General features: G+C 40.9%; 1 protein-coding gene across 1 annotated transcript in view; it reads right to left on the reverse strand.

Annotated features, from left to right (window-relative positions):
- The window catches only part of LOC118392688 (suppressor of hairless protein homolog), a 106,789-nt gene extending 92,478 nt beyond the window's left edge, over positions 1 to 14,311 (reverse strand). Inside the window, exon 1 of the mRNA XM_052459314.1 lies at positions 14,145 to 14,311. Coding sequence (XP_052315274.1) covers positions 14,145 to 14,164 — 20 coding nt within the window. The 5' untranslated portion in view covers positions 14,165 to 14,311. The remainder of the gene's footprint in view (positions 1 to 14,144) is intronic.
- Positions 14,312 to 19,975: the final 5,664 nt, after the last annotated feature.

Consider the following 19,975-nt stretch of genomic DNA (forward strand, 5'->3'; position numbering starts at 1 on the left):
GTAGAGCACAGCACATGCATGCATTTAATGTATGGGTGGTCCCGGGAATCAAACCCACTGCCCTAGCGCTGTAAGTACCAAGCTCTACCAACTGAGCTAGAGGATCACAATAATAAAAATTATTTTAAAAAATAGGACCACAATAATGCCGGATAATTAACATTAACGCCTAAAGGATAGATTCTGTCGACATACTCATGGTTCACTCAGATCAAATGATCGCGAGAGTGAGGGACAGAGATTTGTTGCGCACCGCACATAACCCACCTTAACTGAGCGGAGGTGAAACTATTTAACTTAAAATTGCTTAAAACCTGGACTTTTTAATCTCATTTTATGAAGCACATCATACCGGCTTTCGAAGTAGACAACCCTAATCAAAATATGACCATAGACATTTTGAGAGAGTTATTTAATATAACCCTTAATATGCCATTGAAACCAGCATCTCATCTATTGGTTTTCACATCAACTATATTTTAATTGTCCAGCAGCCAGAGGCATAATCCTAGTCATATTAGTAACCCTGCTAGTTGATGATAATCCTCATCATATTAGCAACCTGTGCTAGTTGATGATAATCCTAGTCATATTAGTAACCCTGCTAGTTGATGATAATCCTCGTCATATTAGTAACCCTGCTAGTTGATGATAATCCTCATCATATTAGCAACCTGTGCTAGTTGATGATAATCCTAGTCATATTAGTAACCCTGCTAGTTGATGATAATCCTCATCATATTAGCAACCTGTGCTAGTTGATGATAATCCTAGTCATATTAGTAACCCTGCTAGTTGATGATAATCCTCGTCATATTAGTAACCCTGCTAGTTGATGATAATCCTCATCATATTAGCAACCTGTGCTAGTTGATGATAATCCTAGTCATATTAGTAACCCTGCTAGTTGATGATAATCCTCATCATATTAGCAACCTGTGCTAGTTGATGATAATCCTAGTCATATTAGTAACCCTGCTAGTTGATGATAATCCTCATCATATTAGCAACCTGTGCTAGTTGATGATAATCCTAGTCATATTAGTAACCCTGCTAGTTGATGATAATCCGAGTCATATTAGTAACCCTGCGAGTTGATGATAATCCTAGTCATATTAGTAACCCTGCTAGTTGATGATAATCCTAGTCATATTAGTAACCCTGCTAGTTGATGATAATCCTAGTCATATTAGTAACCCTGCTAGTTGATGATAATCCTAGTCATATTAGTAACCCTGCTAGTTGATGATAATCCTAGTCATATTAGCAACCTGTGCTAGTTGATGATAATCCTAGTCATATTAGTAACCCTGCTAGTTGATGATAATCCTCGTCATATTAGTAACCCTGCTAGTTGATGATAATCCTCATCATATTAGCAACCTGTGCTAGTTGATGATAATCCTAGTCATATTAGTAACCCTGCTAGTTGATGATAATCCTCATCATATTAGCAACCTGTGCTAGTTGATGATAATCCGAGTCATATTAGTAACCCTGCGAGTTGATGATAATCCTAGTCATATTAGTAACCCTGCTAGTTGATGATAATCCTAGTCATATTAGTAACCCTGCTAGTTGATGATAATCCTAGTCATGTTAGTAACCCTGCTAGTTGATGATAATCCTAGTCATGTTAGTAACCCGTGCTAGTTGACGATAATCCTAGTCATGTTAGTAACCCTGCTAGTTGATGATAATCCTCGTCATATTAGTAACCCTGCTAGTTGATGATAATCCTCGTCATATTAGTAACCCTGCTAGTTGATGATAATCCTCGTCATATTAGTAACCCTGCTAGTTGATGATAATCCTCGTCATATTAGTAACCTGTGCTAGTTGATGATAATCCTAGTCATATTAGTAACCTGTGCTAGTTGATGATAATCCTAGTCATATTAGTAACCCTGCTAGTTGATGATAATCCTCGTCATATTAGCAACCCTGCTAGTTGATGATAATCCTAGTCATGTTAGTAACCCTGCTAGTTGATGATAATCCTAGTCATATTAGCAACCTGTGCTAGTTGATGATAATCCTAGTCATATTAGCAACCCTGCTAGTTGATGATAATCCTCGTCATATTAGCAACCCTGCTAGTTGATGATAATCCTCGTCATATTAGTAACCCTGCTAGTTGATGATAATCCTAGTCATATTAGTAACCCTGCTAGTTGATGATAATCCTAGTCATATTAGTAACCCTGCTAGTTGATGATAATCCTAGTCATATTAGTAACCCTGCTAGTTGATGATAATCCTAGTCATATTAGTAACCCTGCTAGTTGATGATAATCCTAGTCATATTAGTAACCCTGCTAGTTGATGATAATCCTAGTCATATTAGTAACCCTGCTAGTTGATAATCCTAGTCATATTAGTAACCCTGCTAGTTGATGATAATCCTCGTCATATTAGCAACCCTGCTAGTTGATGATAATCCTAGTCATATTAGTAACCCTGCTAGTTGATGATAATCCTAGTCATATTAGTAACCCGTGCTAGTTGTTGCATCTTTCGATCTCCCCTCTTAATTTCAAACAAATATTTTAAACTGACGCATAGCCGACAGACATCTGTGCATTATAATAGGAATAAATAAATATTATAAACATTTTAAATCTTAAAACGGTTGTTGCATCAGTCTCATAGCTACTTTTTTATGAACGTGCTGAAGTCGTATGTCGTAGGTGGTATTTTGGTTCTGTCATCCCAGAAGTGTCCCACAGTCTGTTTTGAACGATAAATATATTTATCTTAATTCGAGCCCTGGAGGGAATTATTTTATAAAAACAAAAGTATTTGGTTGCGATTGTAATGTTGCAATATTTTATAGGGTACTAAATGTGGCCACCCATCCTCCAGGAGAGTGTTAAAGGGGCAGTGTTGTATTTTGAGACAGGCTTGAATATGCAGATAAACCAATAGACAGTGTGTAGCCTATATTTCTGTCTGATTCTCTATGGTAAAAAAAAGATAGTAATGCATTATATTTTGTAAAGATGCATCCTTATTTGGTGACTTGAGCTTTTGAACAAGTAAAACATATTTGTCCTACTTTGGGCTGGGCGATATGGCCATAATATTATATCACAGTGTATATATTTATATATTTTAATTTGACATTAATTTAATGTTGTGGAATAATAAAAGTTCTACATTTGCTTTATGAGTAGTGAGCGATCTCAGGGTGCTTTATGAGTAGTGAGTAGTGATCTCAGGGTGCTTTATGAGTAGTGAGTAGTGATCTCAGGGTGCTTTATGAGTAGTGAGTAGTGATCTCAGGGTGCTTCATGAGTAGTGAGTAGTGATCTCAGGGTGCTTTATGAGTAGTGAGCGATCTCAGGGTGCTTTATGAGTAGTGAGTGATCTCAGGGTGCTTCATGAGTAGCGAGCGATCTCAGGGTGCTTTATGAGTAGTGAGTAGTGATCTCAGGGTGCTTTATGAGTAGTGAGCGATCTCAGGGTGCTTTATGAGTAGTGAGTAGTGATCTCAGGGTGCTTTGTGAGTAGTGATCTCAGGGTGCTTCATGAGTAATGAGTAGTGATCTCAGGGTGCTTCATGAGTAGTGAGTAGTGATCTCAGGGTGCTTCATGAGTAGTGAGTAGTGATCTCAGGGTGCTTTATGAGTAGTGAGTAGTGATCTCAGGGTGCTTTATGAGTAGTGAGTAGTGATCTCAGGGTGCTTTGTGAGTAGTGATCTCAGGGTGCTTCATGAGTAATGAGTAGTGATCTCAGGGTGCTTCATGAGTAGTGAGTAGTGATCTCAGGGTGCTTCATGAGTAGTGAGTAGTGATCTCAGGGTGCTTCATGAGTAGTGAGTAGTGATCTCAGGGTGCTTCATGAGTGGTGAGTGATCCCAGGGTGCTTCATGAGTAGTGAGTGATCCCAGGGTGCTTCATGAGTAGTGAGTAGTGATCCCAGGGTGCTTCATGAGTAGTGAGTAGTGATCTCAGGGTGCTTTATGAGTAGTGAGTAGTGATCTCAGGGTGCTTTATGAGTAGCGAGTAGTGATCTCAGGGTGCTTCATGAGTAGTGATCTCAGGGTGCTTCATGAGTAGCGAATAGTGATCTCAGGGTGCTTCATGAGTAGTGAGTAGTGATCCCAGGGTGCTTCATGAGTAGTGAGTAGTGATCTCAGGGTGCTTTGTGAGTAGTGATATCAGGGTGCTTTGTGAGTAGTGATATCAGGGTGCTTCGTGAGTAGTGAGTGATCCCAGGGTGCTTCATGAGTGGTGAGTGATCCCAGGGTGCTTCATGAGTAGTGAGTGATCCCAGGGTGCTTCATGAGTAGTGAGTGATCCCAGGGTGCTTCATGAGTGGTGAGTGATCCCAGGGTGCTTCATGAGTGGTGAGTGATCCCAGGGTGCTTCATGAGTGGTGAGTGATCCCAGGGTGCTTCATGAGTAGTGAGTGATCCCAGGGTGCTTCATGAGTAGTGAGTGATCCCAGGGTGCTTCATGAGTGGTGAGTGATCCCAGGGTGCTTCATGAGTAGTGAGTGATCCCAGGGTGCTTCATGAGTAGTGAGTGATCCCAGGGTGCTTCATGAGTAGTGAGTGATCCCAGGGTGCTTCATGAGTGGTGAGTGATCCCAGGGTGCTTCATGAGTAGTGAGTGATCCCAGGGTGCTTCATGAGTAGTGAGTGATCCCAGGGTGCTTCATGAGTAGTGAGTGATCCCAGGGTGCTTCATGAGTGGTGAGTGATCCCAGGGTGCTTCATGAGTAGTGAGTGATCCCAGGGTGCTTCATGAGTAGTGAGTGATCTTAGGGTTGCAACACATACATTCTTAGTGATTGCAATGAGTCTTTCTCCATTCTGATTGAAGTTGAATTGAACAGTATAAAACAATCAAAACAAATTTCAGCACTTTTATCATTTCCTGCACTCAATTGCAGCGGTGGAAAAAGTACACAATTATCATACTTGAGTAAAAGTAAAAATACGTTAATTATTAATAGAAAATAAATTAAAGTCAATTAAAGTAAAATACTACTTGAGTAAAAGTCTAAAAGTATTTGGTTTTAAACATGCTTAAGTATCAAAAGTAAATGTAATTGATCAAACGTACTTCAGTAAAAGTATAAATAATTTCAAAATTCTTATATTGAGCAAACCAGATGGCACCAATTTCTTGTTTTCTTTACCGATATGGCCAGGGGCACACTGCAAATCTCAGGCATAACACAAATGCTTTGTTTGTAAGTTTAGTGAGTCCACCAGATCAGAGGCAGTAGATGACATGGGATGTTCTCTTCATAAGTGTGTGAATTGGACCATTTTAATGTCCTGCTAATAAGCATTCAAAATGTAACTAGTACTATTAGGTGCCAGGGAAAATAGAGTAAAAAGTACAGTATTTTCTTTAGGAATGTAGTGAAGTAAAAGTTGTCAAAAATAGTACAGATACACCCCCAAAAAACAACTTAAGTAGTACTTTAAAGTATTATTTTTTTACACGACTGCTCAATTGAGAATTTCCACGCTGCCACGTAGGGTTGCACGATATGGGCAAATAATCTAAGACTTCCTTTTTAACCAAATGTTGCAATTGCTATTTGACTTGCAAAACTGTTAGAATGACTATTCTAATTCTACAGTTAGAATGTAATAGTGGGCACTTCGAATACAGTGTTGTTTGATATGACAACAAATTAAAATGCCAGAGGAGTTATTGTGACAAAATAGGAACTAAAGTGTTGATAAGTGTTTCCTAGGGCTTTGGCTACATTGCATGTTTTTTCTTAGCTACTTCATGTAGCGAACATATTCTTGCTTTGCATATAAATCTTTGATTTAGAAGATACTGTTGCACAAACAACATTCTGAGTTAGGTCTACACCATCACTGGTATTATCAGGCTGTATAACTACGTTTGCTCTTACTCAGTACATTTATTAGCTAGCTAGCTATTAGCATTAGCGGCTAACAATTAGCATCTCAAGATTTAGGGCAACATGCTAAGCCACGACAAACTAGCTGTTTGCTGATGTAAGAAACAAACTAATAGTGTCATTATAGAACGCTAGTGGATTTATATTATGACGTAAAGTGAAAACAGAATTGTTGCATGTGCTGCATTTCAACCATGCAGAAGGAACGCAAATGTCTCACGGTTGAGGAACATCAAATGCGCTCCTTGAGTGACAGAGGCGTGGCTAGGTCTGTGTGGAAAGTGGGACCGAGAGAAAGAGCCCGGAGAGAGATGACTCAAATAGTGAAGTCAACTATAAAAATTGATATTACATATGGCATGTTTACATTTAACAAACCAAACATTAAATAACCTGTATAGAAGGTAAAGTAAAAACTCAAAACGGTCTCTGAATCAAAACCGATATATCATAAAATACAGTATACAGCCCAGCCCAACTTGTCTGGAAGACAAGTGCCTTAAAAAAAAGTTACCGTCAAGCCCTGGCCAGTGTGTAGCATAATAACCAAACATGCAAAGGAGGATAAATAAATAAAGGTAAAATGAATGTTTAAAAAATATGTTACAGTCATTCTGTTTTTGGGGGTGTTGATCCACTGTTCATCTTAATGTCGTTCAATAACCAAAATAGATGTTTTCAAACTCAAGTGTCATATTTCTTTCTGCAGACAATCTTAATTCAGAGCTGATATTTAACAGATTTTAGAAAACATGGTCTCACAAAAAAAAAAATAAATAAATAAAATATTACATTTTTACTGTCAATTTTGTTACCAAACTTTGCATCTCAAGTGTTTTGGAAACTATTTCTTGTTAAAAGCAGATTTCAGCATATAGTTTGTTAAAACGTTGTAATCAATGGTTGTTGCTTGGCAACACCTTAAAGTGAAAGAGTAAGTGTCAGCATCACTGCAACCCTGGAATTGTACATAACAAGTGGTTTACTTTATTTGTCATGTAAAAAAAAAATGGTTAACTAATGTATGAGATGTAAGTGGATTGGGCTTATTCTCATTGGCAGACATCCTTGCCTCTTCCACACTCACACTAGCGTGTGGCGGAGGACCAAGTATGGGGAGCGCCAAGCTGGGCGAATGCCAAGCCAAATGACTCAAAAATGTGCCTTTTCATCCCTTGTGTTTCCTCAGAAAGAGATTGAAAGGAGAGCAAGAAAGAAAGAAAGAAAGAAAGGAGCGAAATACAAAAAGAAAGAAAAGAAGAATGGAGAGAAAACAAGACTGAGCGTGATAGGGAAGCATGTCATAACTAGGGCTGTTGCAGTGACCGTATTACTGCCACACCAGCAGTCATGACCTCAGTCAAATTGTACGTGACCTTTGAGTCACAGTGATCTCCTCTAATGCATTCTGGACATGCGTTAGTAGTACTCAACTCACTAACAACCATCAGGTCCTAATGGGCTGGTACTCAGGGCTCTATGGTCCCTCTAAGCACGCAGAGAGAGCGGCTGACAGTTTCATGAAATATGTTTTGTTGTGAAAACATGTTACTATTGATGTGTCTTCAGATCTACCAAAGATAATGGATTTTGTCCGATGGTGTATATATATATTTGGGGCGGTAGCCTAGTGGTTAGAGCGTTGGACTAGTAACCGAAATGCTGCAAGATCGAATCTCCGAGGTGACATGGTACATATCTGTCGTTCTGCCCCTGAACAAGGCAGTTAACCCACTCTTCCTAGGCCGTCATTGATAATAAGAATTTGTTCTTAACTTGCCGCTCATATCCCTTTCGCGGGATCATTTTCGTCAACATCCGGTGAATTGCAGAGCGCCAAATTCAAATTAAATTACTAAAAATAGGAAATCACAAGTGCAATACACCAAAACACAGCTCAACGTGTTGTTAATCCACCCGCAATGTAAGATTTCAAAAAGGCTTTATGGTGAAAGCAAATTGTGAGGACAGCTCTTTGCAGACAAAACATTACAAACTTGCTTTTCTGACTTTCGTGACCAATCTAATTCATTGCTTACCTTTGATGATCTTCGTATGTCTGCACTCACGAGACTCTCATTTACACAATAAATGTTTGTTTTGTTCGATAAAGATTGTCTTTATGTCCAAAAACCTCAATTTGGTTGGCACGTTTTGTTCAGTAATCCACAGGCTCGTGCAGTCATGACGGGCAGACGAAAATTCCAAATAGTATCAGTAAAGTTTGTAGAAACATGTCATGTTTTTTTTAAATCAATCCTCAGGTTGTTTTTACAATAAATAATCGATAATATCTCAACCGGACGGTAGCCTTTTCAATAGGAGAAAGAAAAGGTCTTACTCCCGGCAAGCGAGCATGCGCAAATCTGAGGACATCTGGCTATCCACTGACGCGATGTGATCATTCTCGCTCATTTTTCAGAATAAAAGCCTGAAACTGTGTCTAAAGACTGGCTTCCACAAGGTGTGAACATCGGGAAAGGAATCTGGTTCAAATCCCTTTAAATGGAGGATAGGCTTGCAATGGAAAAGAGTAGTTTCAGAAAAACAGCACTTCCTGGATAGATTTTCCTCAGGTTTTCACCTGCCATATCAATTCTGTTATACTCACAGACATTATTTTGACCGTTGTGGAAACTTTAGAGTGTTTTCAATCCTAATCTGCCAATTATATGCATATTCTAGCTTCTGGGCCTGAGAAACAGGCAGTTTACTTCGGGCAAGTTTTTCATACAAACATCAAAATACTGCCCCCTAGCCTAAAGAGGTTCTTAACTGACTTGCCTAGCGAAATAAAAGTTAAATAAATCAAATTAAAATAAAAAATTTAAATATAACAACAACAATAACCGGCTGACAAAATTTCATGACCGCCACAGCCCTAGTCATAACGCAATCAAGTTGAGCCCAACCTAGTTGGTTCATGTTGGCCAATAAGCATCAGGGGTTATCGCAATGAAATGAAACCATAGCACCTTTCCAAATCATCCTGGCAACTTTGTTGGGTAAAAACTACAAGTCAGGCAAACTGCATGTTATTCATTGCCTTCCTTCGTTCAATGAATCTGCCTCCGACTTGAGAGCATTTACTGAATGTACATCTCTTCAGTAAAACCATGTGTATAGCGCTCAGGTCACAACGTGTCAAACAGATTGGCTCTTTACCAGCATGCATCTCCTCCCTCAACCGATCCTTCAATGCCTCGGCTCAGGTAGAGGAGGGAGTGAGGCGGGGAGTGCGAGAGTGTCAGGAGGGATGAATCGGTGGACCCTTTTAACTCCACCACAGCCCTCTGACACCAAAAAGGTCACTGCTTCCACATCTGCTCCTCTCCTTTCATAATGTGTGAACTGAAAGAGGAGAGGACCCTGGAGACCGCTTCACTCACACTCACACACACGCAAAACTCAAATCCTGTTTCAGGGAACTCGCACATCAAATACACATAGACACACACACACTCAGTGACTCACACGTACGCTTAACACAACACACTCCCCAAAGCCACAAACACACAAAGATGCACGCACACACCACCTCTGTCCCTCACAGGCAGGTTTAATGGTTGAAAAGAGGCCTGGCGTTGACTCGACAAAGTCTCCCGACATACGCATTTTGGCAGAGGGGTAAAAAGTGTGAGGACATGAGGGAGAAAACAATTTCGTTCCCTGAGGCCAAGCAGAGGCATCATTGTGTTGAAATAAGTGATTCATGCTTTTATCATCCCAGGCGATGCCCAGATTGTGTTCTTTCAGCCAGAGCTGCTAGGCTCACTGGTATCCTCACGGAGGTCGGAAGAAAGATTGCTGTGTAATCTGATCTTTTTCCAGCTTTTCTAACATTCAGAGAGCTGTGTTGAGGCTGCAGGTAAACTAGTCTTACGTTCTGTGACAGCTCAAATATGAATTCCTGTGGATAATTTGGAAGAGGTTTTTATCTCATTTTAGACAAAAACAAACATTTCCTATGGTCCTTTCCCTTGTTGTTTTTCTGCCCTGAAGAGACATCCTGCCTGAGTTCTTCACTGCTTCTCTTATCAAAAGGACAGATAATGTACAATGCCACATGATACTATTTAGGATAAACTGAGCTGAAAGAGTTCAGATAAAGAACCAGTCAAAGTTTGGACACACTCATTCAAGGGGTTCTTTGGTTCAAAAATGTTCTACATTGTAGAATAAGAGCAAATAAATCAAAACTATGAAATAACACATTTGGAGGTAACCAAAAAAAAAGTGTTAAAAAAATTCTAAATGTATATTTGAGATTCTTCAAAGCAGCCACCCTTTGCCTTGAGAGCTTTGCACACTCTTGGCATTCTCTCAACCAGCTTCACCTGGAATATTTTCCAAGAATCTTGAAGGATTTCCCACATATGCTGAGCACTTGTTGGCTGCTTTTCCTTCACTCTGCGATCCTACTCATCCCAAACCATCTCAATTGGGTTGAGGTCAGGTGGTTGTGGAGGCCAGGTCATCTGATGCAGCACTCCATCACTCTCCTTCCTGGTAAAATAGCCCTTACACAACCTGGAGGTGTGTTTTGGATCATTGTCCTGTTGAAAAACAAATGATAGTAGGACTAAGTGTAAACCAGATAGGATGGTGTATTGCTGCAGGAGGCTGTGGTGCCATGCTGGTAAAGTGTCCCTTGAATTCTAAATAAATCACAGACAGTGTCACCAGCAAAACACCCCCACATGCTTCACGGTGGGAACCACACATGGGGAGATCATCAATTCACCTAGTCTACGTCTCAAAAAGACAGGGCGGTTGGAAACAAAAATCGCAAATTTGAACTCAGATTTCCACCGGTCTCGTGTAGATTACTCGTGTTTCTTGGCCCAAGCAAGTCTCTTCTTAATATTTATGTACTTTAGTAGTGGTTTCTTTCTTTGGTCTCCTCTGAACAGCTGATGTTGAGATGTCTGTTACTTGAACTCTGCGAAGAATTTATTTAGGCTGCAATTTATGAGGCTAGTAACTCTAATGAACTTATCCTCTGCAGCAGAGGTAACTCTGGGTCTTCCTTTCCTGTGGCGGTCTTCATGAGAGCCAGTTTCATCATAGCTCTTGATGGTTTTTGTGACTGCACTTGAAGGAACTTTCAAAGTTGTTGAAATTTCCCAGACTGACTAACCTTCATGTCTTAAAGTAACATCGAGAGCATCCTGAATGGTTGGATCACTGCCTGGTACGGCAATTGCTCGGCTTCTGACCGCAAGGCACTAGAGGGTAGTGCGTACAGACCAGTACATCACTGGGGCTAAGCTGCCTGCCATCCAGGACCTCTTCACCGGGCGGTGTAAGAGTGCCAACTCCTCTTCTACGCTACTGCTACTCTCTGTTCATCATATATGCATAGTCACTTTAACCATATCTACATGTACATACTACCTCAAATCAGCCCGACTAACCGGTGTCTGTATATAGCCTCGCTACTGTATATAGCCTCGCTACTGTATGTAGCCTGTCTTTTTACTGTTGTTTTATTTCTTTACCTACCTATTGTTCACCTAATACATTTTTTGCACTATTGTATAGAGCCAGTAAGTAAGCATTTCACTGTAAGGTACATGTACCGTGTACCTGTGGCACACGTGACAAATACATTTTGATTTGATTTAATGGACTGTCGTTTCTCTTTGGTAATTTGAGCTGTTCTTGCCATAATATAGACTTGGTCTTTTACCAAATAGGGCTTTCTTCTGTATACCACACCTACCATGTCACAACACAACTGATTGGCTGAAACGCATTAAAAATTAAAGAAATTCCCCAAATTAACTTTTAACAAGGCACACCTGTTAACTTAAATGCATTCCAGGTGACTACCTCACGAAGCTGGTTGAGAGAATGCCAAGAGTGTGCAAAGCTGTCATCAAGGAAAAGGGTGGCTATTTGAAGAAACTCAAATATATTTTGATTTGTTTAACACTTTTTTGGTTACTTCATGATTCCATATGTGCTATTTCTTAGTTTTGATGTCTTCACTATTACAATGTACAATTTTTTACTAGTACTGTACATTACAACCATCTTAACTTTGCCAAGACCATCAGTAAGCCCCTGTTAATTTGTTACACCTTTTGCTCACAAACTCAGACAGTCTTTATATAGCCTATCGCTTACATTTTTTCCAATAAGAATGCATATTCTAGAATGCATATTCTAGAATGCATATTCTAGAATGCATATTCTAGAATGCATATTCTAGAATGCATATTCTAGAATGCATATTCTAGAATGCATATTCTAGAATGCATATTCTTATTGGACCCAGTTCAGACTGCCCTCTCATCTCTGCACTAGTGCCCTGCCTCAACCACAACTCCCTGCCCTGCCAACCCTGAGAGGGGGCCTTGTCTGTCAGATCTGACCATGAGTGGGGCTGTAGGGGCACTGGGCTGTGTACAGGCTGCCCGGGTGTGGGCTCTCTCTCACTCATCCCTAGCCTCCAGCCTCGTACCCAGCCACATGATAATAATGACCCCGTATGGCATTCTAACCCCCCACTTCCCCGCTCACTCACTCACTCCATCCCCCGCAGAAAAAAAAGCACACAGCTTTAGTAAATATCATCTGGACAGGTGGCCAGCCACCCAGACCCACCCCGCCTGCCCTCTCTCTCCAAACAGATATCAGCTCAGGTCTGCTGGAAAGCCCCAAAAGAGCAAGCACGCAGGCATTGCCCCACCCCCTCACCCAAAAGGCCCAGCTAATGTCTGTCACCCACTGAGCTGTCTGTGGGGATTACTGACTCCACAGTACAAAAAGGCCTGTGTTTGGCTAATGTGCAGGCAAACCATCAAAATTACTGTTTTGGGCATGGGGCTGTTTTGAGCATGGGAGATATCCATAGATCAGATAGTACCTTATAATACATTATAGTAACATTAATAATAATTTATACTAGTTATTGCATCATAAGAGCATTGGAAAATTAAGCAATAGAGCAGTAGACTTAAGGCAAGCTATGATGACAATACTATTTCCCAGTCAATTATAAAGTCTGGTGACATACAGGCTAAAAAAAGGCCATTTCATTTATCTTTTTTTCCCCATAAAATAATGACCCACGTTTCATCTCCCAATTGCAAAATATAGCTATAATCAAATAAATTAGACAAAGCCCATGAAACTAACATTCAAAAAGATTGCGAGTCTGAGGTTATCATTTACCTCTTCGCCTACACCAGCAAAAATACAGGGTATTTAGAAAGATTAGATAGCTGCCTCTTTTAGGATTGCCTTTCAGAAATGTAAGTAGCTTAAAACTAGTTAAATAATCACAGTAGCTCATTTATTATAGCGTTCGCTATTTCATAAAGCGGCGAACCAACGTTGGACAGGGGCGTCACATTTCAGGCATATTTTCTTTGAGCTTTACATTTCAGTGGCTCTGCGCTGGCTGACGTTTACGGACCTATATAGAAAGATACAACATTTCATATGTACAAAATAAAAAAAGATCCACAACGTGATGTTTTTGCACTTTCGGGTAGTTCCTAGAGAATTGGCGTTAGGTTATGCCCCTATGCCCTCAAAAATAAAATAAGCATTTGTCTGCACAGCGCATGGAGAGGATATGGCACGGGAAAGCACGGGACTGTTTGTATAAACACTTCATATTCGAGTACATTTACGCACCGCAAAACATCGCTTAATCACACGTCTGCAAGTGTATTTACCAACAGTCGATAGAGAAATATCCACAAAGCTAGCTAGTTAGCCAGCTAACAGCACAGACTTATGAGTTGAACGCAATGTAGGACAGAAAACGATGCCTTGCTTGACAAAGCCACAACGCGTTTCAAGTACAGCGGAACAGTATATTCAATTGCAACATGGTTAGAAGGTGAATTCATTTATATCGTGGGATATATTGTTGAATAAATGTCCTCTAAAAATATTAGACAAACACAACCGTTTATTTCCCCCCAACCCAGACCGATTGTACTCGTGTCGTTGCCTGGTGCTGGAAAAGGACCTCAATGCTAGCTAGCTCAAACCCCACAACACCGCACCGTGGTGCAGCAACAGTCAGCACAGTGGAGTAGTCAAACGAAAACACACACACACAATACATTTAGACAAAGAAAATGCTTTCCCCGACTGAAAACAAATGGCCATAAATACCCAAATGCGGTCGGCAATCTATGCTCGAACATAAGCAACCAATTCTCTCTGAAAAACTTAAATTCACTTTAACTCCAGTACAACCACCAGCCCTGAATCTCAGACTTACCCTGTCACAACAGGCGCCATCTTCCACAAACTCTCACCAAAACTCCAACACTCGCGATATCTTTTCTCCCCAAGACCAACAATCCGCCGAGACAACAGAAGCAGACTGGCGATGCAGGGACGCTGGAGAGGGGGAAAGGAGTCCAGAAAGGAGGGGGAGGCGGCGGGTTGCTAGAGAGAGTGAGAGAAAAGGGCAGACACCACAACAATAGGCGTGGGAAACTTCAGACATCACGCGAGACCAGGAAAACTCTCACCATAGACAAGCATGGAGGGATCGTGGAACTATCGCGAGATGGACGTGGAGTGGAGTTGTTGCTTATTTTATAGCGCTGAAATAATATTCCCACGTGTTTACGGGGTAATAAATTACAGCACCGATTGGAACATAGTTTGGCATAGAATTTTGCACAATGTTGTGAGGAAGCCTGTATTTTCCCAGGCCCCCAGGACTTATTCTGTATGCAATAATAGTGTTTAATTTTTTAATGACTATCTCATCTTTGTACCCCAGACATACAATTATCTGTAATGTCCTTCAATAGAGCAGTGAATTTCCAACACAGATTCTACCACAAAGACCAATTCCTCGCAAAGAAATACACCTATTGGTAGATGAGTAAAAAAAAGCAGACAATGAATATCCCCTTTGAGCATGGTGAAGTTTGGATGGTGTACCAATACACCCAGTTGCTACAAAGGTACAGGCGTCCTTCCTAACTCAGTTGCCGGAGAGGAAGGAAATCGCTCAGGGATTTCACCATGAGGCATAAGATGACTTTAAAACAGTTACAAAGAGCTGAGGATGGATCAACAACATTGCAGTGGTTAGTGCGTTGGGCCAGTACCCGAAAGTTGCTGGATCGAATCCCCGAGCTCACTAGGTAAAACATCTGTTGTTCTACACCTGCACAAGGCACTTAACCCACTGTTCCCCAGTAGGCTGGGGGGGTTGTTCTTAACTGACTAGTTAAATAAAGGTTGAATACAACATTGTAGTTACTCCACAATACTGACCTAATTGACAGAGTGAAACGAAGGAAGCCTGTACAGAATAAAATACTCTGAAACATGCATCCTGTTTGTAACAAGGCACTAAAGTACAACTTTTTTTTTAAATATGGCAAAGAAATGTACTTTTTGTCCTGAATACACTGTTATGTTTGGGGCATATCCAATACAGCACATCAGAGGTGGGACCAAATCATTGTTTTATAAGTCACAAGTTAGTCTCAAGTCTTAGCACTCAAGTCCCAAGTCAAGACAGGCAAGTCCGAAGTCAAGAACGTCAAGTCAAGTCTCAAGTTCTAAACTTTGAGTTTCGAGTCCTAAACAGGTCATAATGTGCTCTTCACCAAATATAATACCATTTCATATTTTTAACAAGAGTAAAAGTCTTTTTTTTAACCTTTATTTAACTAGGCAAGTCAGTTAAGAACAAATTTTTATTTTCAATGACAGCCAGGAATAGTGGGTTAACTGCCTGTTCAGGGGAAGAACAACAGATTTGTACCTTGTCAGGTCGGGGGTTTGAACTTGCAACCTTCCGGTTACTAGTCCAACACTCTAACCACTAGGCTACCCTGCCATCCCATATTTACACAAATCATGAATGCTTTAAAAAATATCTATATATTTATTACTTTCTAAATAAACGTTATATTTCCATGGAAATATATGGGTAGCCATGAGAAAGACACCCCCAATAGTGATTGACTATCGAGGATCGCTATGGGGCGCAACCGTCGATGTAGGCTTATACACAATCTCCCAACCTTAACACACACACAGACACACACACACACGCACACTCTCTCTCTGTGTGGTTACAGTAGGCTAACGTATGTCAATGGTTTTAGGAACAGCAGTAACATCAGGCAGGATTTAGGCTACCAACTGCCTAGCCAGTTGTAGCTCAATCTTGGGTACAATGATACTGACTGACTGTGTGGAGGCTCATTGATTTAACGTTGCGTTAGCCTACATGTTACACCAGTAAAGTATTCAAATATATAGCTGTCGGCTATATTAGCCACGACTTACCGTTCTTTGTGCAGCTTAAAATGTCAAACAAAGTTGGAAATTGTTGCGACTCCGTCTGTCATTTTCTTCCCGCATGGTTTGCAAGTTCCAATCTGTTTTTTGTTGATACAGCTTCGTCTTTATATCCGAAAATAATCATTTGGGGTATCATCTTTCCAAGGGCTCCATCTGAATTCACCCGCCAACGTTCCTCTGCACTGCCACGCACAACTTTTTCTCAGCTGGCACAATTTGATTGGCTGCTGTCTGATTTAAACTGTAATCCGTGAAATGAAGAGTTGCACACTTTTTTTAAAAGCATCATTTTTAATATTTGGGCTTGGGGAGGGTATCAAGTCAGATCGAGTCATAAGGCTCAAGTCCAAGTCAAGTCACGAGTCATTGGTGTTAAAGTCGAATTGCAAGTCATCATATTTGTGACTCGAGTCTGACTATATTTTCAAGCATAGTGGTGGCTGCATCATGTTATGGGTATGCTTATAATCGTTAAGTTTTTCAGGATAAATGGAGCTAAGCACAGGCAAAATCCTAGAGGAAAAACACAATGACTGACTAAATAACTCTGTCAGAATCCATGTGCCCACATCTTCTACGTAGTGCACCAGATGCTATCTTTCCCAGTGCATACCATATAAATCCTCACGTTTCATATCCTTCAGCTTAACTCATTTTTATTGACCCTTTGCAGGTCTGCCAGAGAGAGAGAGGGGAAAAGAGAGGAAGAGAGAAAGAGAGGGGGAGGTCAGGGAGAGAAGTAAAGAGAGAGTTGAGTGAGTGAGTGAGTGAGTGAGTGAGTGAGTGAGTGAGTGAGTGAGTGAGTGAGTGAGTGAGTGAGTGAGTGAGTGAGTGAGTGAGTGAGTGGGAAAGAGGGGAGTCAGAGAGAGAAGGGAGAGAGCAAAAGAGAAAGGGAGAGTAAGAAAGATGAGGAAGTCAGAGAGTGAGAGTGTGAGGGAAATAGTGAGAGAGGGGGGTTGCATCAGAGTGTGACTGGCTTGACGCCCACACTATGAAGACACAGAGAGGGAGGAGGATCACAACCTCCCCAATACGATTTTCCATTCTTTCATCATTTTAATAGTCAGCCAAAGACCTCTAGCTAGTCCCAGCATTGAATACAGGAAGAATAAAGTTTCTCAAAATGTTTTACAGCTGAACACAGTAAAAAAAAAAGACAACACAAATGCAAGTATATTTCAGAAGAGGGAGGGAAAAAAAGAGAGAGAATCAAGCTACTGCTGTCGATGCTTGTCAATATGTTATATTCTTTTGTTTAACAACTGAAGTTGACCTCTAACCACTCGCTGTTGTAAAACTCATAACATATTTTTATGGATACTTTCCTACGCGATTTAACGTTTCCTTTTAGGGCCCCCCTTGGAATCCCGATGTCTCCGACTGTTGCTTTTTGGCATCCGCATCATGATTCCGAGTACTTTGGAAAATTCATGTGTGACCTCACAATCAAAACAATATGGTAAAACATTCCAAATAAAGGCTAAAGCACCACGTTTGGTTCTAATCAAGCGACGTCAATCATTTAGCAGAATTTCTCCATCTACTCAGTCTTTCCCTGTCTTTTCTCGCCCCTCTCTCTCGTAAGGTATGAAACAATTATTTTAAATGGACAGGAACGCTCTCTAGAGCTCAATGAAGGGAAGGTAAGCCGCCAATTCAAGCAATCATGACTATGCCACGAGTGCTCCATCTATAAATCCTCTCACTTGACTGCCTGAGTGTCTACTGCCAATAGACAGATTGGTCATCATTCACCAACCTCCTTGTTCCCAACCAGACCTGACTTTGTCATGTTATGAATTTGCCACAAGATGGGTTGAGTCACGTGATTAACTACTGTACGATGGATTTGGCAGCTCGTCTTCCATTTTATTATCTTTATATATTCCTCACCAGGATAGACAAGTCTGGATAGCCTTTTTCTTTGGAGCATCCAGCTGAAATAGTCAAATGAATGACGGGAAATTATAGTGTGTTTTGAACTCTGAAAACACATTTTCATGGTTTTGAGTTCAGGGTCATAATGAATCATTATGAGAGGTTATTTGCTCTTTTATTTTTGGTTTGAGCTTTGTGAAAGCAAATGAGGAAAAAAGCCAGACGATCAAACAACTAGTGAAACTACAGGTTCTTCAGCAGGGATTTGTGTGGAATCTGTTGTGATGAAACTTAAAATAGCTGGAAAGACAGTCAGATAGAGAATCAGACAGACAGACATACAGACAGAGAAAGAGAGAGAGAGAGAGAGAGAGAGAGAGAGAGAGAGAGAGAGAGAGAGAGAGAGAGAGAGAGAGAGAGAGGTTTCAGACTCAGACAGAGACTTTCAGATGGACACAAAAAGAACAGAAAGTGTAGGTGCCAGACAGCCAGACTGACAGGCAGATAAAAACAGGAAGGGAAACCATATTTACCCTGTAACCTAGCATGCGCTTCTCTCCTTCTCCCCCATATAAACAAACCTCTTCAAGCCTCTGCATCTGTCAGATCCAACTCAGATATTATCCGGTTCTCTTTATGAATCAAAGCCACAGCGCCTCACAAGACGAGAGTCACACATCACTTTGCATGGCTAGTGTGTGGGTGTGAGGGAGTTCAAGGCATGAAGGACGGAGAGACAGGGTGGCTATGTCTGCACAGGCCAGTCAGCTTTACAAATGGAAGGGGACCTGGAGGTGACATGGAGTCCAGGCGGAGAGGCTGGGGCTTCAATAGGTCCGACCCCCCTTTATATCTCTCACCCTCCACTCAAAGCTCCCCATCACATGACTGTGAGTGTTCCGAAAGCCTGGAGCAGAGCGTTTCTGTTATAGTGTCACAATGACGGGGTGATAAGTTGTACATATAGTGCTAAGAGAATTCTGCTGTGTATGTTACAAAAATGATGAGCTAAGTTCTTTTTTTTTTACAAGCTTTAATAAAGAGATAAAGCAAGAAAATCTGCCTTGGGCCGTAAATATTGGCATTTCTGTCACTTCACCAATCTTAAGGGGTCCGATTCAGTTACGCGATATATGATCTATACAATCATGACATTGAAGACTTACAAAATGAAGTTACTTGACATGGTTACAAACGTACTGTTAATGTGAAACCAGACATACCTGTCCATGTGTTTCGGTCACTGTTAATGTGAAACCAGGCATACCTGTCCATGTGTTTCGGTCACTGTTAATGTGAAACCAGGCATACCTGTCCATGTGTTTCGGTCACTGTTAATGTGAAACCAGACATACCTGTCCATGTGTATCGGTCACTGTTAATGTGAAACCAGGCATACCTGTCCATGTGTTTCGGTCACTGTTAATGTGAAACCAGACATACCTGTCCATGTGTATCGGTCACTGTTAATGTGAAACCAGACATACCTGTCCATGTGTTTCGGTCACTGTTAATGTGAAACCAGGCATACCTGTCCATGTGTTTCGGTCACTGTTAATGTAAAACCAGACATACCTGTCCATGATTTTCGGTCACTGTTAATGTGAAACCAGACATACCTGTCCATGTGTTTCGGTCACTGTTAATGTGAAACCAGACATACCTGTCCATGTGTTTCGGTCACTGTTAATGTGAAACCAGACATACCTGTCCATGTGTTTCGGTCACTGTTAATGTGAAACCAGACATACCTGTCCATGTGTTTCGGTCACTGTTAATGTGAAACCAGACATACCTGTCCATGTGTTTCGGTCACTGTTAATGTGAAACCAGACATACCTGTCCATGTGTTCACTGTTAATGGTCACTGTTAATGTGAAACCAGACATACCTGTC

Source organism: Oncorhynchus keta, chromosome 13 (assembly GCF_023373465.1).
Source record: "Oncorhynchus keta strain PuntledgeMale-10-30-2019 chromosome 13, Oket_V2, whole genome shotgun sequence".
NCBI classification, from domain to species: Eukaryota; Metazoa; Chordata; class Actinopteri; order Salmoniformes; family Salmonidae; genus Oncorhynchus; species Oncorhynchus keta.